At 37.5% G+C, this 18,868-nt stretch overlaps 2 protein-coding genes and 1 long non-coding RNA gene across 4 annotated transcripts; all 3 read left to right on the top strand.

Moving 5' to 3' along the window:
- Positions 1-2,117: 2,117 nt before the first annotated feature.
- LOC147162115 (N-lysine methyltransferase KMT5A-A-like) lies at positions 2,118-6,879 on the top strand. 2 transcript variants are annotated; one of them, XM_086096355.1, is made up of 6 exons: positions 2,118-2,304; positions 3,016-3,157; positions 3,249-3,411; positions 5,188-5,389; positions 6,136-6,198; positions 6,792-6,879. In XM_086096355.1, exons 2-6 carry the CDS (start codon positions 3,040-3,042, stop codon positions 6,861-6,863), a joined length of 618 nt encoding a protein of 205 aa, XP_085952481.1. In that variant the 5' UTR covers positions 2,118-2,304; positions 3,016-3,039; the 3' UTR covers positions 6,864-6,879. The 2 variants fall into 2 exon arrangements, with proteins under 2 accessions (XP_085952481.1, XP_085952482.1); XM_086096356.1 differs by having other exon boundaries at positions 2,129-2,304; positions 5,197-5,389; positions 6,792-6,878.
- A 2,182-nt stretch (positions 6,880-9,061) lies between these two features.
- LOC147162116 (uncharacterized) lies at positions 9,062-12,784 on the top strand. Its single transcript, XR_015097220.1, has 3 exons — positions 9,062-9,411; positions 9,666-9,752; positions 12,394-12,784. It is a non-coding gene; the product is annotated as an uncharacterized LOC147162116 (long non-coding RNA).
- A 3,506-nt stretch (positions 12,785-16,290) lies between these two features.
- Positions 16,291-17,372, top strand: brcc3 (BRCA1/BRCA2-containing complex, subunit 3). Its single transcript, XM_086097016.1, has one exon. The coding sequence runs from the start codon at positions 16,392-16,394 to the stop codon at positions 17,172-17,174; it is 783 nt and encodes a 260-aa protein (XP_085953142.1). The 5' UTR covers positions 16,291-16,391; the 3' UTR covers positions 17,175-17,372.
- The last annotated feature ends 1,496 nt before the right edge of the window (positions 17,373-18,868 follow it).

Here is an 18,868-nt window from a genome sequence, read left to right on the forward strand (position 1 = left end):
ATTGCTCCTCTTTGGCAATGTCACTCCAGAGTTAGCTGTAATGTTTTTAATTGTGTTTTAAAATACAATTTATAGTAGTACTAATAATACGGTATTGCATTCCGTTTTCAGCGGGAAATACCATTTGTCAACAGCTGAAATAAAGTGAGGGGCCTGCCAGGGTCCTAGTGCTCAGCCATTAGTCATTTCTATCTGCTTCAATGTTCAACAGGTGTTGACATGCGGTCAGTGATACTATTTTGATGCTGATGAAGGTGAACATGATTTTTTTTTTCAAACTGTATTTGTATAAATTTTTGATACGATATTACTTTAATATTTGTATTGACAGAGCTTGGCAGTGGAAGCAATTGCACGTTAGTGTTATGGTGCTGTATGATCACATTACCTCTAAGTCAAGATTGCTGGGAAATATATGTAGACGTTACTGATTTTCTCTTAATTATAGGTATAGAAAATGCATCTGTAGGAATGTGCAAATGCTCAAAAAAATGTCTGAAAGAATAAACAGAAGCTGTGTGTGTGTGTGTGTGTGTGTGTGTGTGTGTGTGTGTGTGTGTTTGCCTTTGTGTATTATGAGGACATGTCACCTGAATACACGCAACACTGCGAGGACATTTTGAATTATGAGGACACAGCCCATGTCCTCATAATTCATTCAATGCAGAAGTGCTCCTAGGGGTGTAGAAGGCTTAAATCCAAAGTTTTAGCCAATGTCCTTGTAAACCATAAATACGTGAATATGTGTATTTTTGTGTATTTGATGACGCCCCCTGTGGAAGGTCCTTGTAATGCACCACTTCATGAATAATTCACACCAGTGTATATTTCACAGCATTTGATTGGCTGACCGTCACCTGTCCCCACAATTACGCACATGTCCCCATAATTCAGTTTTTTCTCAAAATGCTGTGTATTGTGAATGTTTGTGTGTAGACTCAGAGCCTTCTTTTTTTTTTTTTTTTTTGCAGCCACCAATTCCTAAGTAGATAAATTAAATAATGAAATACACTATGACATTTAATTATATATTTCAGCATTTAATTCTTGCAGTGGTTGTTTATTTGAAAATGTACAATGGTTACCAGCTGTTTATCACATCACTTTGAACAGCTGGAGGCAGAGACAGAGAAACTGTCAGTGCCGTACATTGATTCATCATTTAACATCCCACCCTGCCTTTACAGTATAACATCTTTCTGTACACCAGTGGCAAAATGTTTTGAGAATGACATTGATTTTCTTAAAATCTGCAGTGCTGACTTATTATTATTGTTTTTTTTATAGCAATTTGCATGTATGAATGTTATAGTGATTAGATGAATTGCAAATTCCCTATTTGCCATGAAAATTAAAGTAATTTCCTTTAGTGACCTTACAAACTTTAAGTGAAGAAGGCTTCAGGGCACCCAAGAAAATCCAGCAAATGCCAGGACTATCTCCCAAAGTTGATTCAGCTGCGGGATAAGGACATCACCACCAGTGTAGAGCTTGCTCAGGAATGGCAGTAAGCAGGTATGAGTCAATCTACACCCATGGTGAGGGAGTAAGACTTTTGGAGGATGGCCTGGTGTGACCAGTGAAAAAGGGATTCCATAAATACAGACCAAAATAAGGGAAAAAAGATTAAAGTTATTTTTCTCTGATTAACCCCCTTTCCAACTGCTTGGGGCATCTGGAAAAATGCTTGTCTGTTGAAGAAAAGGTGAGCGCTACCATTAGTCCTGCTTCATGCCAACAGTAAAGCTTCATGTGACCATTTGTTTGCAAGGTTGCTTCTTAGCCAAGAAATTGGGCTCGCTCACAATTTTGCCAAAGAACACATGCATCCATTACTGAAGTATAATACCAAAACATCCTAGGACCGCAACTGTGTGACAGCAGCAAGGTTATTTTATTTACTAAAGCAAATAAACATTTTCATTAATGAAAAAAAAAAAAAAAAAAAAACGTTTTTAAAAAAACAAAACTAAAATCACATTTTACAATTAAAAAATTATCTATAATTCTAGCAATAATATCCTTTGTTTTCGTCTGTGGTAATTAATTTAGTATATGAGCCTTTGGGGTTAATTTTAAATGTGCTCTTTTTTTTTTTTACTGTAAATCATACAATAGCCACTCTTATCAACAATGTTCATAATCCAACAACTGAACCAATTTGTTGATTTAAATGTGATTTATTATATTGTCCGGAGTACGGAAGTGACGTCATCTAGCAGCACCGAAAGAGAACCGCCCCCGGCTCTAATTACTTCACGTGACGTCCACTCAACGCAGATGGCTTGCAGCTGTGCTAATGAGGTAGGTTTAAAGTTCGACATTTTTCCTCCAAATTGTTTTTTTTATGTTGGTCGCTCGTGTACATTGCGCCTTGCAATTTCGCGGCAATGAATTATAATGCAAGTTCAGTGTAAGTGCAGCAAAATAAAAAGTCTGTTGATTATGATGGATGCAGATAATTATTTAGAATTGCTATGCTTTTGTTAGCGACGGTTAGCATAGCAAAGCTAACCGTCTGTTGAGTAAGATAAATGCTAATTTTATTTTTTAAGAGGAAAGCCATAACAGGGTGGATTGATAGGCTGGTTTGTGATGTGAAAATATACAAAGGAAAATACTGGTAAACGTTTTATGTCCCTGTATGGTGGAGTAATGAAGTTAATTACTCTGAATAAAAGGCTGACCATCCTAACTTAGTATGTGTCATTATGTCATTAATTTAATTTACAGTTACTCTTGTTTGTTCTAAACAATGGCTTAGTAATCACTTATAATTTGGTAAATTGCTGTATTTGTGTTTACTTACATTTGTTCTTTCAATACAAATATTTCAGTAAAGTCTGTTAGTGTTCATTACATTTCATTTATGTAAATGTTTAGCAGAGCTGTATTTTATTTTGTTTGGCACATTTACTGTACACTGTACAGGCTTTCAAGGTACACTGAAAGTCAACTTCAAAACATCTGCGTCAAGTTACCTATCAAACTAATTGAAACTCATTTTTTCTATAGCTTTAGATCATTATCTTCAGTAACATGTCAGTCATGAGGCGACAGAGAGCAAAAGTTAAGCCCAAAGACGAGGCAGCATACTTTTCATCCTTGGCTAAAGACAAGGATGGCTTCACCATAAAATATATCAATTCATTCAAAGGTGAGTATTGGTAAAATATTCTTTAGTATGGGCCTAGTTTTCATTATTGTTATAATGAAATATTTCTGATGTATCCTTTTTTCTATGTAAGGTCGAGGAGTGTTCAGTTGCTGCTCCTTTCAGAAGGGAGACTTTCTCATTGAATATCGAGGAGAACTTGTAAGCAAACAGGAACGTGAAAACAGGCTGAGAGTTTATCATGATGCCCTGAAGGTTTTCATGTTTGAATTTCGCTATGATGGAAAAACACTATGGTATGTTTATATGGTGTTGTCATACTTAATTTTGGCTTTTTTTGGGAGTCGCCCTAAAAAATATAAACACCTGCAGGCTGCTACTTTGTATAGTGATTTTACTATGTTGTAAAACATAAGTTAAGTTAAGTTGACTATTTTGGGAAGAAATAGCAAATTAATTTACTCATAGTGTGACTTGCTCAACTTTATTTCTAAAGGACTATAAAATAACCATAGCCGCATACATAATGCTGTACATGGAATAAATATCAGTCATGCAATAAAGACGGGTAGAACAAAATAACACAAAACGAGTGAATAAATAAATCTTAGACATATTAGATGTCAACGTATTTTCTGTGAGTGTTCAATACTCAAATTAAGTCAAATACATATCATTACCAGAATGTATCAATAGTGTGCAGTTTTCAAAATAGACTACAGTGACTTAAATTTGAGTTCTCAACTATGTTAAAGTAAATTCCATTTAATGTTCAGAAGCGTTGAATGCTTGATTCTCTTTTTGGTGGATGAGTAAAACTAAAGTCAACTTATAGTTGTACTTGAAAGCATACCCGAGGGTTGTGTAAACTTATGTGAGCACATTATAATGGTGAGAAACCGGCTTAATGTCCATAAAATACAAAATACTGTGGCAATTGTTTTGATATTTTCCAGAGGTTGAAGTTGACATTAGTAGAGATGTGCTTGTGAATTTTGGTGACTATTAATAGCATTTTAGTGTCATTAAGCGACGTTAAGCTTTTGTACATTTACAGTTGTGCTCATAAGTTTACACACCCCAAGGGTATGTAAACTTTCAAGCAACTGTAACTTTCTCTAATTATAACAATTGCGGCACCTGCTAATTTAATCTGAAACATTTTCTGACAGTAATAACCCCCCAAAAATGGTGAACAGTTTAAGTGGAATGAACATTTGTCTCAAAAATCTTAATGTTAAATGATACCTTTTATCAAGAGAGAATGGGAGTACCTCGATCATTCGAATACTGTGAAAACTGTAGTCAAATCCGTGTTTTATTCTGTTTAATTTGTAAATAGAAACAAACATGGCGACAACTATTGGTGGTGCAAAGAATCACAAAAGTCACGGTTCGGATCGGATAGTTTTTCGGATCAGCAGAAAAGAGATAGAAGCTTGCTTTCATTTATTCTGTAAAACTCTTATTGCCCAGTAAATTAAACAAAAAATCAACACAACCTTTTTAATATGGCTGTTTAGGATTTAAGAACACAACTTTAAGCGCAATATGAGGCAGAAACATTATTTTATATATTGTCCATGCATAAAATAACAAGGTATTAATGGCTTAAAGTTGTGTTCCTAAAATCTAAATGGCCATATTTGACATGTTGAGTTTATTTTTATTTTGAATTGATCATCGTAAGCACGGTTATTTATTTATTTATTTATTCTGAATTTAAGCATAGTGCTCATGGTCAAACTGCATGGTATTACAGTGGCTTAAATGTTTATTTTAGGAATAACATTTCTAGTTTTTGATGAACACTCAGACCTACTATGCCTACGGTACGTAAATCAAATTTAGCTTCACTCAGTTTCATGAAGTTAAACATATTTTCTGACCTAAAATAACTAATTTAAAATTAGTGTCCAGATGTTGATAAACTGAGTTGGGTATACTTTTTTTTAATAATAATTTTGTATTTTACCATTGACATTATAGTGGAAGAGGTGGGGGTTATTAATACATATCATGTGTGCTTGTCTTTATAGTTTTATTAATTTTGTCTTTTTTAATTTATTTAACAATTTCAGCATTGATGCAGCCAGAGAGGATAATTCACTTGGGAGACTCGTCAATGATGAACACATCAGCCCAAACAGCAAAATGCAGAGAATCACTGTAGACGGACAGCCCCATCTCTGTTTGTTTGCGACAAAGGACATTGAGCCAGGGGAGGAAATAACCTACAACTATGGCAATTTTGATTTTCCATGGAGACTAAAGGTAGAGACAAGTTAATTTTCACAAAGAGTTAACGGCTTGCTGTTTGAATTTAGGTTAATTTCCCAGTATTGTCACTATGAACAGGTGCATCTTTGGTGAAATACTGAAAATACCTATTGTTTATTTACATGATTATGCCTCAGCAACATAAAAAAACCCAAAAAACAAATAGGAACACAGTAGCCCATAATTAAAAATGTTAAGAGCGGTATATGGAAATTTAGTGGACACTGTAATTGAATTGCAAAGTAAAATATAGAATTTCTCCTCCCGTGTCACTGCATTACTGATTTAAAAACTTGCATAAACTGTCTACAGGGATTTTTAGTAACATTTTATCGTGCAAGTTTTGACAAAACAAAAAAAGGATTAATTATGATTATACAATGAAACTTTGAACCACTGAGCCAATGGAAACACCCGACGGTAAAAATACTGGCCAACTCTTTTGTCACTGTTATTTACAAAAACACAATTATTTTCTCAATATCATTATTATTTTTTATATTATAATTTTTTTTACAATATTGTGACTTTTTTTTCTCAGTTATCGTGAGTATCGCCAACCTCACATCATGTTAATTATCATATCTTGATTTCTTATCATGACATTTGGATATTGTGTCATACATGTGACATACTAGAATTACTGGTCGCACATTCATGATTACATGAAATTGCATTATAACAGTCTTGTCTTAGTAAAAATTGTATTGTATTGGTATTTTTCTATTCATCTGCATCAGGTTTCCACTGAAAAACAACCTGATGAAGACAGAGCTATCACAGACTGCCCCAAAGTTGACCAGGTGACGAGATTTATTTTTTAATGTTGAAATCGGTTTTCAGAAGCAAGAAATTAGTGGAGGGTGGAGATACAAGGGCTGCACAATATATGGAAAAAATCTTGGCGCACGAATGGCTCATGCAATATGTTTATTGCAAAGACATGTAACAAAGGAATATTGGATTGATTGATTGACTTTAGTCTGGGGCTGAGCGATATGGCCAAAAAAAGAAATAAAAAGTCTTTAAAACCAACCATCCAACAATCTGCCACCACTTGTGCAAAATTACAACTCACAATAACATCTGGATGTAATGGAACATAATAGCTTTTAATAATCCAGAAGACAAAATTCGATTTCACGCTTTAGCAAATTTTCAACTATTACATTTTAAAAATGACGATTAAGCTAATTAATTTGATTTATTGCCCAGCCCTAGTTGAGTTTGATTTTGACCAATCAGAGACTAGCTTAATTGCGCATCGCCATACAAGAGAACCATTCACAATACTTTATTCTATTCATTGTACTGTAACTGTGTTAATGCACAGGTACAGTCTTGTGTGTTACTAAGAACAGAATTTTAGTTGTATTTTTCTCTTCATCTGCACCAGGTTTCAATTGAAGCACAACTTGATGAAGAGACAGCTGTGATAGAATGTGCCAAAGTTGACCAGGTGACTTGATTTCTCTTTGCATGTTGATGTTGAAATATTTTTTCGAAGCAAGACCCTGCACGGTATTTGAAAAAAATATATTGTCACACAAACGGCTCATGCAATATGTGTATTGCAAAGACATGTAACAAATTAATATTGGATTGCATACTTTAGTCTGACTTTGACCAATCAGAGACTAGCTTAATTGCACATCGCCATACAAGAGAATTGTATCGACGACCTTTACTAACAAAAAATAACTTAATTTGAAAGGATTTGATCTGCGCAGCCATCGCAGATACATAGTCCTCACAATGTTGTAGATGTGAATAACTGACACTCTGAGGACAGTGTATTTATACACTTAGTGTAAAATACGTTTTCAGGGCTTGGCTTTACAGATACAGTCCTCACAATTCATACTCTGGTCAGGTTTGGACTCTGTGAGGACTGTGTGTGTTTTCTGTTGTTTCATTGTGAAAAATAGATATCATCAATTTACTCAAACCTCTAATGCTGGTGGATTTATGTGATGCATTTATTTTTGTAATGGCAAATAAAATGTGTCTGCATTCACAATACTTTATTCTATTCATTGTACTGTAACTGTGTTAATGCACAGGTACAGTCTTGTGTGTTACTAAGAACAGAATTTTAGTTGTATTTTTCTCTTCATCTGCACCAGGTTTCAATTGAAGCACAACTTGATGAAGAGACAGCTGTGATAGAATGTGCCAAAGTTGACCAGGTGACTTGATTTCTCTTTGCATGTTGATGTTGAAATATTTTTTCGAAGCAAGACCCTGCACGGTATTTGAAAAAAATATATTGTCACACAAACGGCTCATGCAATATGTGTATTGCAAAGACATGTAACAAATTAATATTGGATTGCATACTTTAGTCTGACTTTGACCAATCAGAGACTAGCTTAATTGCACATCGCCATACAAGAGAATTGTATCGACGACCTTTACTAACAAAAAATAACTTAATTTGAAAGGATTTGATCTGCGCAGCCATCGCAGATACATAGTCCTCACAATGTTGTAGATGTGAATAACTGACACTCTGAGGACAGTGTATTTATACACTTAGTGTAAAATACGTTTTCAGGGCTTGGCTTTACAGATACAGTCCTCACAATTCATACTCTGGTCAGGTTTGGACTCTGTGAGGACTGTGTGTGTTTTCTGTTGTTTCATTGTGAAAAATAGATATCATCAATTTACTCAAACCTCTAATGCTGGTGGATTTATGTGATGCATTTATTTTTGTAATGGCAAATAAAATGTGTCTGCATTCACAATACTTTATTCTATTCATTGTACTGTAAATGTGTTAATGCACAGGTACAGTCTTGTGTGTTACTAAGAACAGAATTTTAGTTGTATTTTTCTCTTCATCTGCACCAGGTTTCAATTGAAGCACAACTTGATGAAGAGACAGCTGTGATAGAATGTGCCAAAGTTGACCAGGTGACTTGATTTCTCTTTGCATGTTGATGTTGAAATATTTTTTAGAAGCAAGACCCTGCACGGTATTTGAAAAAAATATATTGTCACACGAACGGCTCATGCAATATGTGTATTGCAAAGACATGTAACAAATTAATATTGGATTGCATACTTTAGTCTGACTTTGACCAATCAGAGACTAGCTTAATTGCACATCGCCATACAAGAGAATTGTATCGACGACCTTTACTAACAAAAAATAACTTAATTTGAAAGGATTTGATCTGCGCAGCCATCGCAGATACATAGTCCTCACAATGTTGTAGATGTGAATAACTGACACTCTGAGGACAGTGTATTTATACACTTAGTGTAAAATACGTTTTCAGGGCTTGGCTTTACAGATACAGTCCTCACAATTCATACTCTGGTCAGGTTTGGACTCTGTGAGGACTGTGTGTGTTTTCTGTTGTTTCATTGTGAAAAATAGATATCATCAATTTACTCAAACCTCTAATGCTGGTGGATTTATGTGATGCATTTATTTTTGTAATGGCAAATAAAATGTGTCTGCATTCACAATACTTTATTCTATTCATTGTACTGTAACTGTGTTAATGCACAGGTACAGTCTTGTGTGTTACTAAGAACAGAATTTTAGTTGTATTTTTCTCTTCATCTGCACCAGGTTTCAATTGAAGCACAACTTGATGAAGAGACAGCTGTGATAGAATGTGCCAAAGTTGACCAGGTGACTTGATTTCTCTTTGCATGTTGATGTTGAAATATTTTTTAGAAGCAAGACCCTGCACGGTATTTGAAAAAAATATATTGTCACACAAACGGCTCATGCAATATGTGTATTGCAAAAACATGTAACAAATTAATATTGGATTGCATACTTTAGTCTGACTTTGACCAATCAGAGACTATCTTAATTGCGCATCGCCATCGTTGTTAAACAACCTTCAGGGCCCACACATGGTATGAGCCGCCATCTGATAACATGCTTTATTGTATGATTTGCGGCTTGTTGGCCAAACCTTGCAATTAATTATTTTTATTTTATTTTTAAAATATTCCACCTACAGATGATCCACAAGAAGGAACATCCAGAGGTATGGTTAAGAGTTACAATGTACTTCTGTGTGTTGTTTGCGCATTCCGACGGACTTTCAGACTTCCGACATCGGATTGGGGCATCAAGGCTTGGGAGGCACATATTGACCGTACCGCAAATGCCATGCAAGCATATGTCTGATAACGATACTTGGGCACCCCCGCACTACTAAATTATTATGTAAAGAAGAGTATCATGTTTAGTTCAAATTCTGTTGTAATACTACATTGAGCTATATTGTACTTTCTACAGGAACCGAGACATTGTGGCAGCCTGTTAAACAACCTTCAGGGCCCAAGGCCAAAAAAGCCAGGAAGACAAAGCCTCGTGGACATCACGGTAAATTACACAGACATACTATATAATAATGTACCACTTAAGCCTGGTTGACACGGTAGGATTTTAAAATTGTCGGCCGACTTCCAAACTGTGAGAGACGCCACGTGAAGAGAAAAAAATCACAAGAGTAACAGTTTTGAACGTACCGTTTGTGGTGTGCAGCCACACTGCACAATCAAACACACACACGAACAAAGTTCATTAATGAATGTGATACTAAAGTCCTGCAAAACCTCTTGAGTCAACAAACATACAGAATCAGTCACGATACTTCCTGGTTTGTTTTCAGCCGAAAAAGCGTCGTAAAAAGAAATGGTATTTAAAGCAGTGTAAATTGGCTCTGGGTGGCGAGGCATCACTTGCCCTTGGTGCTGCTGGCGCGGGTTCGCTTCCCGCCCGGAGACCACGTTTGTTCGTGTAGTATGTATGTGGATAAAAAAAAAAGTGTAATAGCGCAAGCACAGACTTTCTACTGCTCCATGACTGTATTGATTTTGGATTTCCCACCATCGTACTCGTCGGCTTGCTTTCGGATTGGCTGCGCTGTGGTTTTAACCTTGCTCTGCAAGATGAATTCTGGTGGTATTTTGTGAGTTACAAACTCCGAAGAATACATCTTGTACCAAGCCTGTTGATTTCCACCGATCCATGGTTCGGACCATTCCCCCCCTTGACGAGAACAAATACGACATTTTCATCTGTGGCTGTGATTGGTCAAAACAAATGTGCACAATGCTGCATCGTCCAATCAGCTCAAAGTATTGTACAGAATGTCCCACCTTACCCAAGCAAATCCCTGCGGAGCAGTCCCAGATTGATATTGTATATATTAACTTCCTTGAGTGAATCACAATATCAATCTGGCTATTGCCAGGTTACGTTTTTGTCCTCGGGGCACTCTGCACATGGAGTGAAGCTGGGCCAAAACAATCTAACATGTTGAATATCCCCAATTTCAAGTTGGAGGTCCTTCCTAGGGCCGATATCTGTATGAGCCGTGTGTGGCGTCAGCACACAGGACACACGGCAGGATTATCTGTTATGATTATCGTTTGGATGTCGGCAGGGGAAGTTTGGGGCTAAACTCTGGCCAATTCTCCGGCCATGTGAACCAGGCTTAATGTACCGCAGTAAAAATTAACAAGGATGAAATTATAATACATTTGTATGTACGCTTGGTCGCCATGGGACATGTACATGCACCAGCTCAGACTTGATCGGACATGATTATAGACTGCGCTTATATCTGAATTAATAAATGCAGCGTCATGTAATGGCATACATTTGCTCATCCAGTGATTCCTAATAAGTGTGCCGTGGCACAGTGCGCCATGAGAGCACTTATGGTGTGTTCTGGGGAAATAAAATTTTACTTAATTGGTCAACCACACCTCCCGCCCATTGACAGATGGGATGGGCTCAAGCATGCTTGCGACCCTCGAGAGAATATGGATGGATGGTCAGAAAATGATTTAGAATATATAATGAATGCTTGTTACACCATCTATGCCAGGAATGTATAGTGATAGAACAAATGAAGGCTCTTCCTTGGATGACAAAAGATAAATACAGTGGTACCTCAGAGTTTGAACATTCCTGTGAACTGTTCAAAGTCTTTGTTTTGTTTCTTAAATGTTGTTCAGTTTTTGCGGTAACATTAATTGCCCTACAGGGACATAAATAGAATTTAACTTGAAATTGTTTTCCATAGGAAATAATGTAAATGCAATTAATCAGTTCCCAAGCTCCCTAAACAGAACATTTGTATTTTAATTTATTTGTTATTTAATTTAACGTGTACAGTAAAAACAAAAAAACCTGACCTTTTTTGTTGTGGTGTGATTGCATCAGTGGATAAAAAAATGCACTCTCAAATGTACAGACCCCGTTATAAATTCCTCATGATTGCTATGTTAATGCAAGCTTTAGTTCAGTGCGGAGTTTGTGTATTTTACATTGGGCATATTGTTAGACTACTAAGGGGTCCTTGCATGCGCTGTTTAACGTCAGGCACATTATTAAACAGCTACGGAGGGGTCTTTGCGCCAGTATTTACGAAAGTAGTCACGATAGGTGCGATAATCTCCTTTCTTAAATCCACTGTAGTTTGTTTTTCCTTGCTTCCCCTGGCACTATTGTCTTTTTTTGGGCCCATGGCATAGAAAATTACCATGGAAAAATCAAAATGCACTCACGACTGTACGGGGCATCTCACGCTCTGACTTGTTATGAGCAGCGCCTCGTCTCGACTACCGTGATGTGAGCATTCGGCATCAGCCTGCTTCTCTAGGCTACCCTTTCAAGGTACATTCAGCTTTGCTTGGGTGTTTGAAACTCCGAGGCATTTTTACTCTTTTTTTGGGGGGGGGTTCAAAGTCCGATTTGTACGAGCTCCAAGACATTCGAACTCCGAGGTTCCACTGTGATTGATATGTGTATTCACATCTTGTGACATTTTTGTTTGGGGTGTACCATGAGATTTTTCAGACTTAAAATGTACCCTGGCTTAGTCAGTCGTGAATCACTGTTAACGGTGACTATTGTGAGTTGAGATGGCATGTGTTGGTAAAAACTGAAAATGGTCTTTACTGTTGATATACAGTACATTTTGTGTTTCTAACAAATTATTTATTTTTCATAGAACTTCTCACAAATGAAATTGACGATCTTCGGAGAAAGAAAAAGCATCCTTGGTCTCCAGCTGAGGTTTCTGCTGTGATGAAGCATTTCAAAGACCTTATTAAGGAGGGGAAGTTTGCCACAAAAATACAATGTGATCTGTGCAAGACTGCAGAGCACCCTATCCTGGCAAATCGCACTGTTCAAAATATAAGAGACTTTGTACGCAATCGAGGTACTTCAATCAAAAAGAAAAGTGGCAAGTAAGCGGCCGCTTCGTTCTATGTTATCACTTTTAAGAGCTACCTAAGTTTAAGATGAGGCAGTCATGTTTTATAGAATAAAATGTTCAATGTTCAAGTTTAAGATGAGGCAGTCATGTTTAAAAGAATAAAATGTTCAATGTTCACTGACTCTTTTGCATCTGGTTTCATGTCTAGCTTATCCATTACAAAGCTGTACTTTACCTTGATAACCTGTTCTCACATTAGAAGCATTGTTTTATTAAAATACCAGTTTCAGTCGGTCCTAAAATTGTAAGTTGTAACATGGTGCTCAAGGACCAGGTATGACTTTGCATTTCACAGTATTGCTGTGCACAACAATGTGTCCTCATATCAGGTAAGTCATTACACATCAATGCCATTTTAGTTTGTGTAAAGTCAGAATGCCAGAACTTTCAAGTCACTTCAGTGACATGGTTGCTGTGTGTTGTGTAAACTTTGTCCTTGTAATGTGAGTTGGTCCTCATAATTACCATTTTTGTAATGGGCGTGGCTTATTTAGGTCATTATCTATGTCCTCACAATTACGGATTTTTTCAGGTTTTTCTTTTTTTCGTGTGTTGAGTTTTTTCAAGTTTTGAAGTGAAATTTCCCTGGACAACCCCAAAAAAATTTTTTGGGTGAAAGTCCCATCTCTCTGGCATTAGCAGAAAGGGGTGTCCCTGTAATACACAATTAAACCGGTTTGGAAAAAATGTCCTCATAATACACAGAGGCAAGTATGGGTGTGTGTGTGTGTGTGTGTGTGTGTGTGTGTGTGTGTGTGTGTGTGTGTGTGTGTGTGTGTGTGTGTGTGTGTGTGTGTGTGTGTGTGTGTGTGTGTGTGTGTGTGTGTGTGTGTGTGTGTGTGTGTGTGCATGCGTGTAATACCCATGCAGTGTATATAGGCCAGATACTTCGTTTACTGGTACTGGCAATGGGGAATATGGCATTTTATTGTCCTGAACACTCACTCTTTATTGACTCTGACTCCATTACATGAAGTGCCATCCTACTGCTTTTGTACCACTAACAGTACTGAGCTTTAAAGCATTTCCTATCTAGTGCCATTTCTACGCTACCCAAAAATCAGTATTTATGTAATGTATCTTAATGCTGACAAACACAATATTTTCTTCATGCTTTTTCTACTGACTGCTCCTCATATGATATTTAAATTTTTAATTGTGTTAGTTGCATCTCCGTTGTCATGGATACCACCCTTCCTTGCATGATGTGTCCAAGCAAAGCTTTACTAAACCACATTGCATGTGTGTGTGCTCAAGTGTGCGCTGGGCAGAAGACAAGCGCATTTAACTGAATTCACCTTTGAGTGTGTGCTTCTGTGTGTCATCCATGCTGATCCCAAGCCATGGTTAAAATGTGACCGCCCTATTGCCATGGAGACATGAAAGCAGCTTTAACAGGTTGTGTTTTATTTTAATACAGAAAGAATTGTATCACAGACTTACTGTATGTCTGTGTCACAGACTTACTGTATGACTGCATACTCATTTTATATTTACATACCCACCAGTAGTCAAAAATTTAGACACACTTCCTCATTTGATCACATTAAAAAGAATCTCGGACCTGGGAACTATACCCTTACTCTATAAAACCCATCTTCAAAAAAAATAATTAACGCTGATATAGGCCTATATAAAATGTAATGTTTTATTTCGCGGAGCTGATCAATGACATCATTGGTCGATAGGGCAAATTAAGACCTTACAGCGAATCACTGATTTTGCAGTCTAGTATTTGTCCTCTTTTCAAAAATAAAAAGTAAAAAAATTCAAAGTTCCCTCACATATTTTAGATTGCAGCAAAACCCGTGTCCGACAGTTGTAGTGTTTTTGGTGGTGGTTGGACTATATGGAGGACCAAAACTGCCAACATTTTTAATAAATAAATGACTAAATAAATGAGTAAAAGTGAAAATAAAAACGGATATAAAAATATAATTCGAAAATAAAATCCATATATATATATATATATATACATACACACACTAAAAAATACATTTGTATTTAATATTTGAATTATATTTTTTATATCCGTTTTTATTTTCAATTTTAGTCATTTATTTATTTTCAAATTTGGCAGTTTTTGTCCATACTGCCAGGACGAAATGTAATTCAAATGAGGGGGCGGTCCTAAGCGTTGCAAACTGCCTTTTACTGGTCGAGTGAGCGGAACAAGGAAGTCTCGACGGCTTGCATTGGAGAACTCCAGCAATGGACGACTAACTTGTCCACTGTCACCTCGACTTGTTGTCGAGCAACTCAAGTCGCAAGTTGTGGTGACAGACTAGAGGACCAGATAGTCGTCCATTGCTGGAGCTCTCATGCAAGCTGGCGAGACTTCCTCACTCGACCAATGAAAGGCAGTTTGCAACGACGGAGTGCAACTCAAGACACGCTTAGGACCGCCCCCTCATTTGAATAACATTTATTTATTTTTTTATTTTGGCAGTTTTGGTCCTCCATATACACCTTGGAGTCTCTGGACTGATTGACTGTCAGTCTGTAACAATCAGCAGTACGGCCGATCAACCTGCGCGCATTACAAGTCACAGAATAAACAATTAAAGCAAGTTTGATGGTAGCTGACATGAGCTTCTAAAAAATATATAATAATAATAAATAAATAAAAGATAACTGACACTGTTATTTATATGTACATGGCAATCAGTGATTGCATTATAGTGGTCTATATTTCTTGATCAGTGGACACATCTCCTGGTTGCTGACAGATTTGTGGGGCCCACTGACAAGCAACAACATTCCTCATTGCAAGACAGAATGTTAAAAAAAACAGACATAAGTATTGGTTGCATTTATTTTGTTGATTTATTTTGTGATTAGGGCTCAGAAGAACTAAATTACAGATAATTGATCATTCAGCAATCTCCTCTGTGGTGGGACTCATGGGGGGGGGGAAACACTTAAAAAAAGGCCACACCTTTTAAAAATCATCATCATCATCATCATCATCATCATCATCATCATCATCATCAGTCATCATCAGCCATCACTTTTCAAAAACGCTGGCCCTGCCCAGAGGTGAAGAGAGCTGGAAGTCTGGCAAATGAACGTTATGCACAACCACTATATTCAAGCGGGACATCTAGTGGTGAAATTTAGACTAATTTTAAGGATCATCGCTGAATTTATTTAAGGAGATTGTAGGCACATTTGGGGGTGAAATGGCAAATCATTTAGTAGTAGTTGTTGTTGAAAAAAACCGAGGTTAATAAATCATGATAAAACAAATTTATCCAGCTCAACCATCAACAATGCGCTTATTATTTAATTTTTATGGGGCCTAACTATTCAAAAGTTTATGGTTTGATGCAACTCTATTACAGATAGGCTAACCAGAAAAACGTTTTTTTAATGTCGAATTTATAAATTTTAAAGAATGCTCCATTTTTATTAAACAATTTAATGTTAATCTTGCTCAACTTCAGTGACAGCCAGGGTTGCAAACAAACGGTTATGTTAAAATGTTTGCTAGCTGTACAGCTGCTGAAGAAACTAACCTATATAATAAACACGTCCGTATTTTGTAAATGGATTGTGTGAGATTTCCTGAGGAATTAGGGAGCGGGACCTTTCACTGATCGTTGCGTCAACTCGGACCTATTTAACTGTAGCGCAAGAAAGTACGGAAGTAAACCGTGTTTCCCATATCTATGGTGGCGGGTGCATTTAACGCCATTCTCGTTTAAACATTAATTTGAAGAAAGAGAATGGCAGTCAGCGCGGTACATCTGGAGTCGGACGCCTTCCTGGTGTGTATGAATCACGCTTTGAGCACGGAGAAAGAAGAAGTGATGGGTTTGTGCATCGGAGAGGTAGAAGTCACCCGGATCGTCCACATCCACTCCGTTATCATCCTTCGTCGCTCAGACAAGAGGAAAGACCGGGTGGAGATCTCTCCGGAGCAGTTGTCTGCCGCCTCCACGGAGGCCGAGAGGCTGGCCGACATGACGGGCAGGCCGATGCGAGTGGTAGGCTGGTACCACTCCCATCCGCACATCACCGTGTGGCCGTCGCACGTCGACGTCCGGACTCAGGCGATGTACCAAATGCTTGATCAGGGCTTCGTGGGCCTCATCTTCTCCTGCTTCATCGAGGACAAAAACACCAAGACGGGCCGCGTCTTGTACACCTGCTTCCAGTCGGTCCAGGCCCAAAAGGGTTCCGAGTACGAGCGTGTGGAGATCCCCATCCACGTCGTCCCGCGCGAGGCTATCGGTAAAGTTTGCCTGGAGTCGGCCGTGGAGCTGCCGCGGATTCTGTGTCAGGAAGAACAGGATACATACCGCAAGATCCACAGCTTGGCCCACTTGGACCCGGTCACCAAGATCCACAACGGATCTGTGTTCACCAAGAACCTCTGCAGCCAAATGTCGGCGGTGAGCGGACCGCTGCTCCAGTGGCTAGAGGACCGTCTGGAGCAGAACAAGCAGAGCATCGAGGAGCTGCAGCTGGAGAAGGAGAGGCTGACGCAGGAACTGAGCGCCCTCTGAGTGGGGGTGGGCACTGGGTGGATTTCTGTTTGTGTTTTAAAACAAATGAGACCACTTAACATGCAGTGGCCAAACAGCGACCTTCTAACCTATCTATGTTTGAATAAGCATCATTTGAAAGAAATGTGCCTTTGGAGTTTGGACTGTTGGGTGCACTGTTGTACGTACTGTATATAAAGATTATGGGATGTAAAAGCTCTTGGTCTTGTTTTTTGATGTACCATACAAAAGTCAAACCAATCCGTACTTGAAAATGAAACTTCACACCTTTCACTGCTAACCGAAAAAAACTAATACTGGTAGTAAGAATTAAGAAACATAATGGATGAAGGGGGGATGGTGGATCAGTAAAAATGAAGAGGTTCTGAACAAAATTTTTGAAACAAAAACACGTTTGAAAATATGAATGAAATCTTCAAGGTGTTTTTTTAAATAAATTAGAAAGAAAAAGAAAATAATTCTCTTAATGCTAAATGTTTACATAAACTCCAAAGTGACAAATTGTATTGCAGCTACTGTATGAATATCAACAATTCTGAGCTTTCATTTTACATAAACACCAGTTCAGGTTTTGTTATTTTCCTGTCATTAATGACAACTTTTCTGTAGTCAAATTAAGTGGATGCCAATGAAGGAAGTAAAAATTACAAGGAAGCAGCACACCGGTTTGACAGTTGCAAATCTGCCCAGTTCCTCTACTTCATTAGGAAGGTAAACGCAGGTGCATTTTTGACGAGGTTTACCACAACAACAAAACAATTTGGACAAGAATGAACATGTTGACCTTAAAATCTGAGGTCATTCAAAATGAGCATTCTTCAATTATGTTTACCAACAGATTTAGGGATTTTCCTGTTGGGCCGAATTGGTCCTTGGCCACCCACTCTCTCTTGTTCACATTAACACAACTAATGAATATTTTATTAGTTAGAATTCTATTCATTTCTTAATTGCAACATTAACACTATTATAGCAATATTAAATGGACCCGTTGACAGCCAGTAAACATTTTATTTATTTGTTAGAGTTGGGAGTTTTTTTTTAACTTTGGCTCCTGCAAAATGAAAAGGACATTGAACAATAATAACAGTTGCTGTATAATTTGTGTCTCACATGGCTGTTGCCGATTGGTTTAACACACCAATTGTAACGACGCCTCAATAGACAGATACTACAGTGATAGAAAACTATACTGAACTATGTTGGCTAACACCTGGCTGCTATACTAACTTTTTCCTAAACACTTTTATACTGTATTCAGAACATGCTAAGGAAATTCCACCATGGCTGTAGTCAAGGGTAAAATGAGAAAGAAAAAAAGCTAGTGTTTGGTATGCTAACTTACAGTAGGCCTCTATCAGGTAGCAACTTGAACACAGTAAGCACAAAAGAATACCGATGGGAACTCTTTGATTTCAATATTTTGAACATGACACAAATACAAACAATAGACAATGAAACATTAGACAACACATATGTAATGCTAACAGCTGGTATAGTAATAACTATAGAAAATTCAAAGCGCAAAAGCAGACTTATGGAATATGATCATCCATCTTTTTTTTATTTTATTTTTTTAAACCTGCATATTAAGAGTCGTAGGTGAGCTGAAGCGTAATCCAGGTGAGTTTGGGTAAGAGGTGGGATACTGTATAATATATAGTATCTCACCTCTCACCCAGGGTATACCCTAA

The sequence above is a fragment of the Leptonotus elevatus genome, chromosome 15, assembly GCF_054856555.1.
Source record: "Leptonotus elevatus isolate MCC_2025b chromosome 15, RoL_Lele_1.0, whole genome shotgun sequence".
NCBI classification, from domain to species: domain Eukaryota; kingdom Metazoa; phylum Chordata; class Actinopteri; order Syngnathiformes; family Syngnathidae; genus Leptonotus; species Leptonotus elevatus.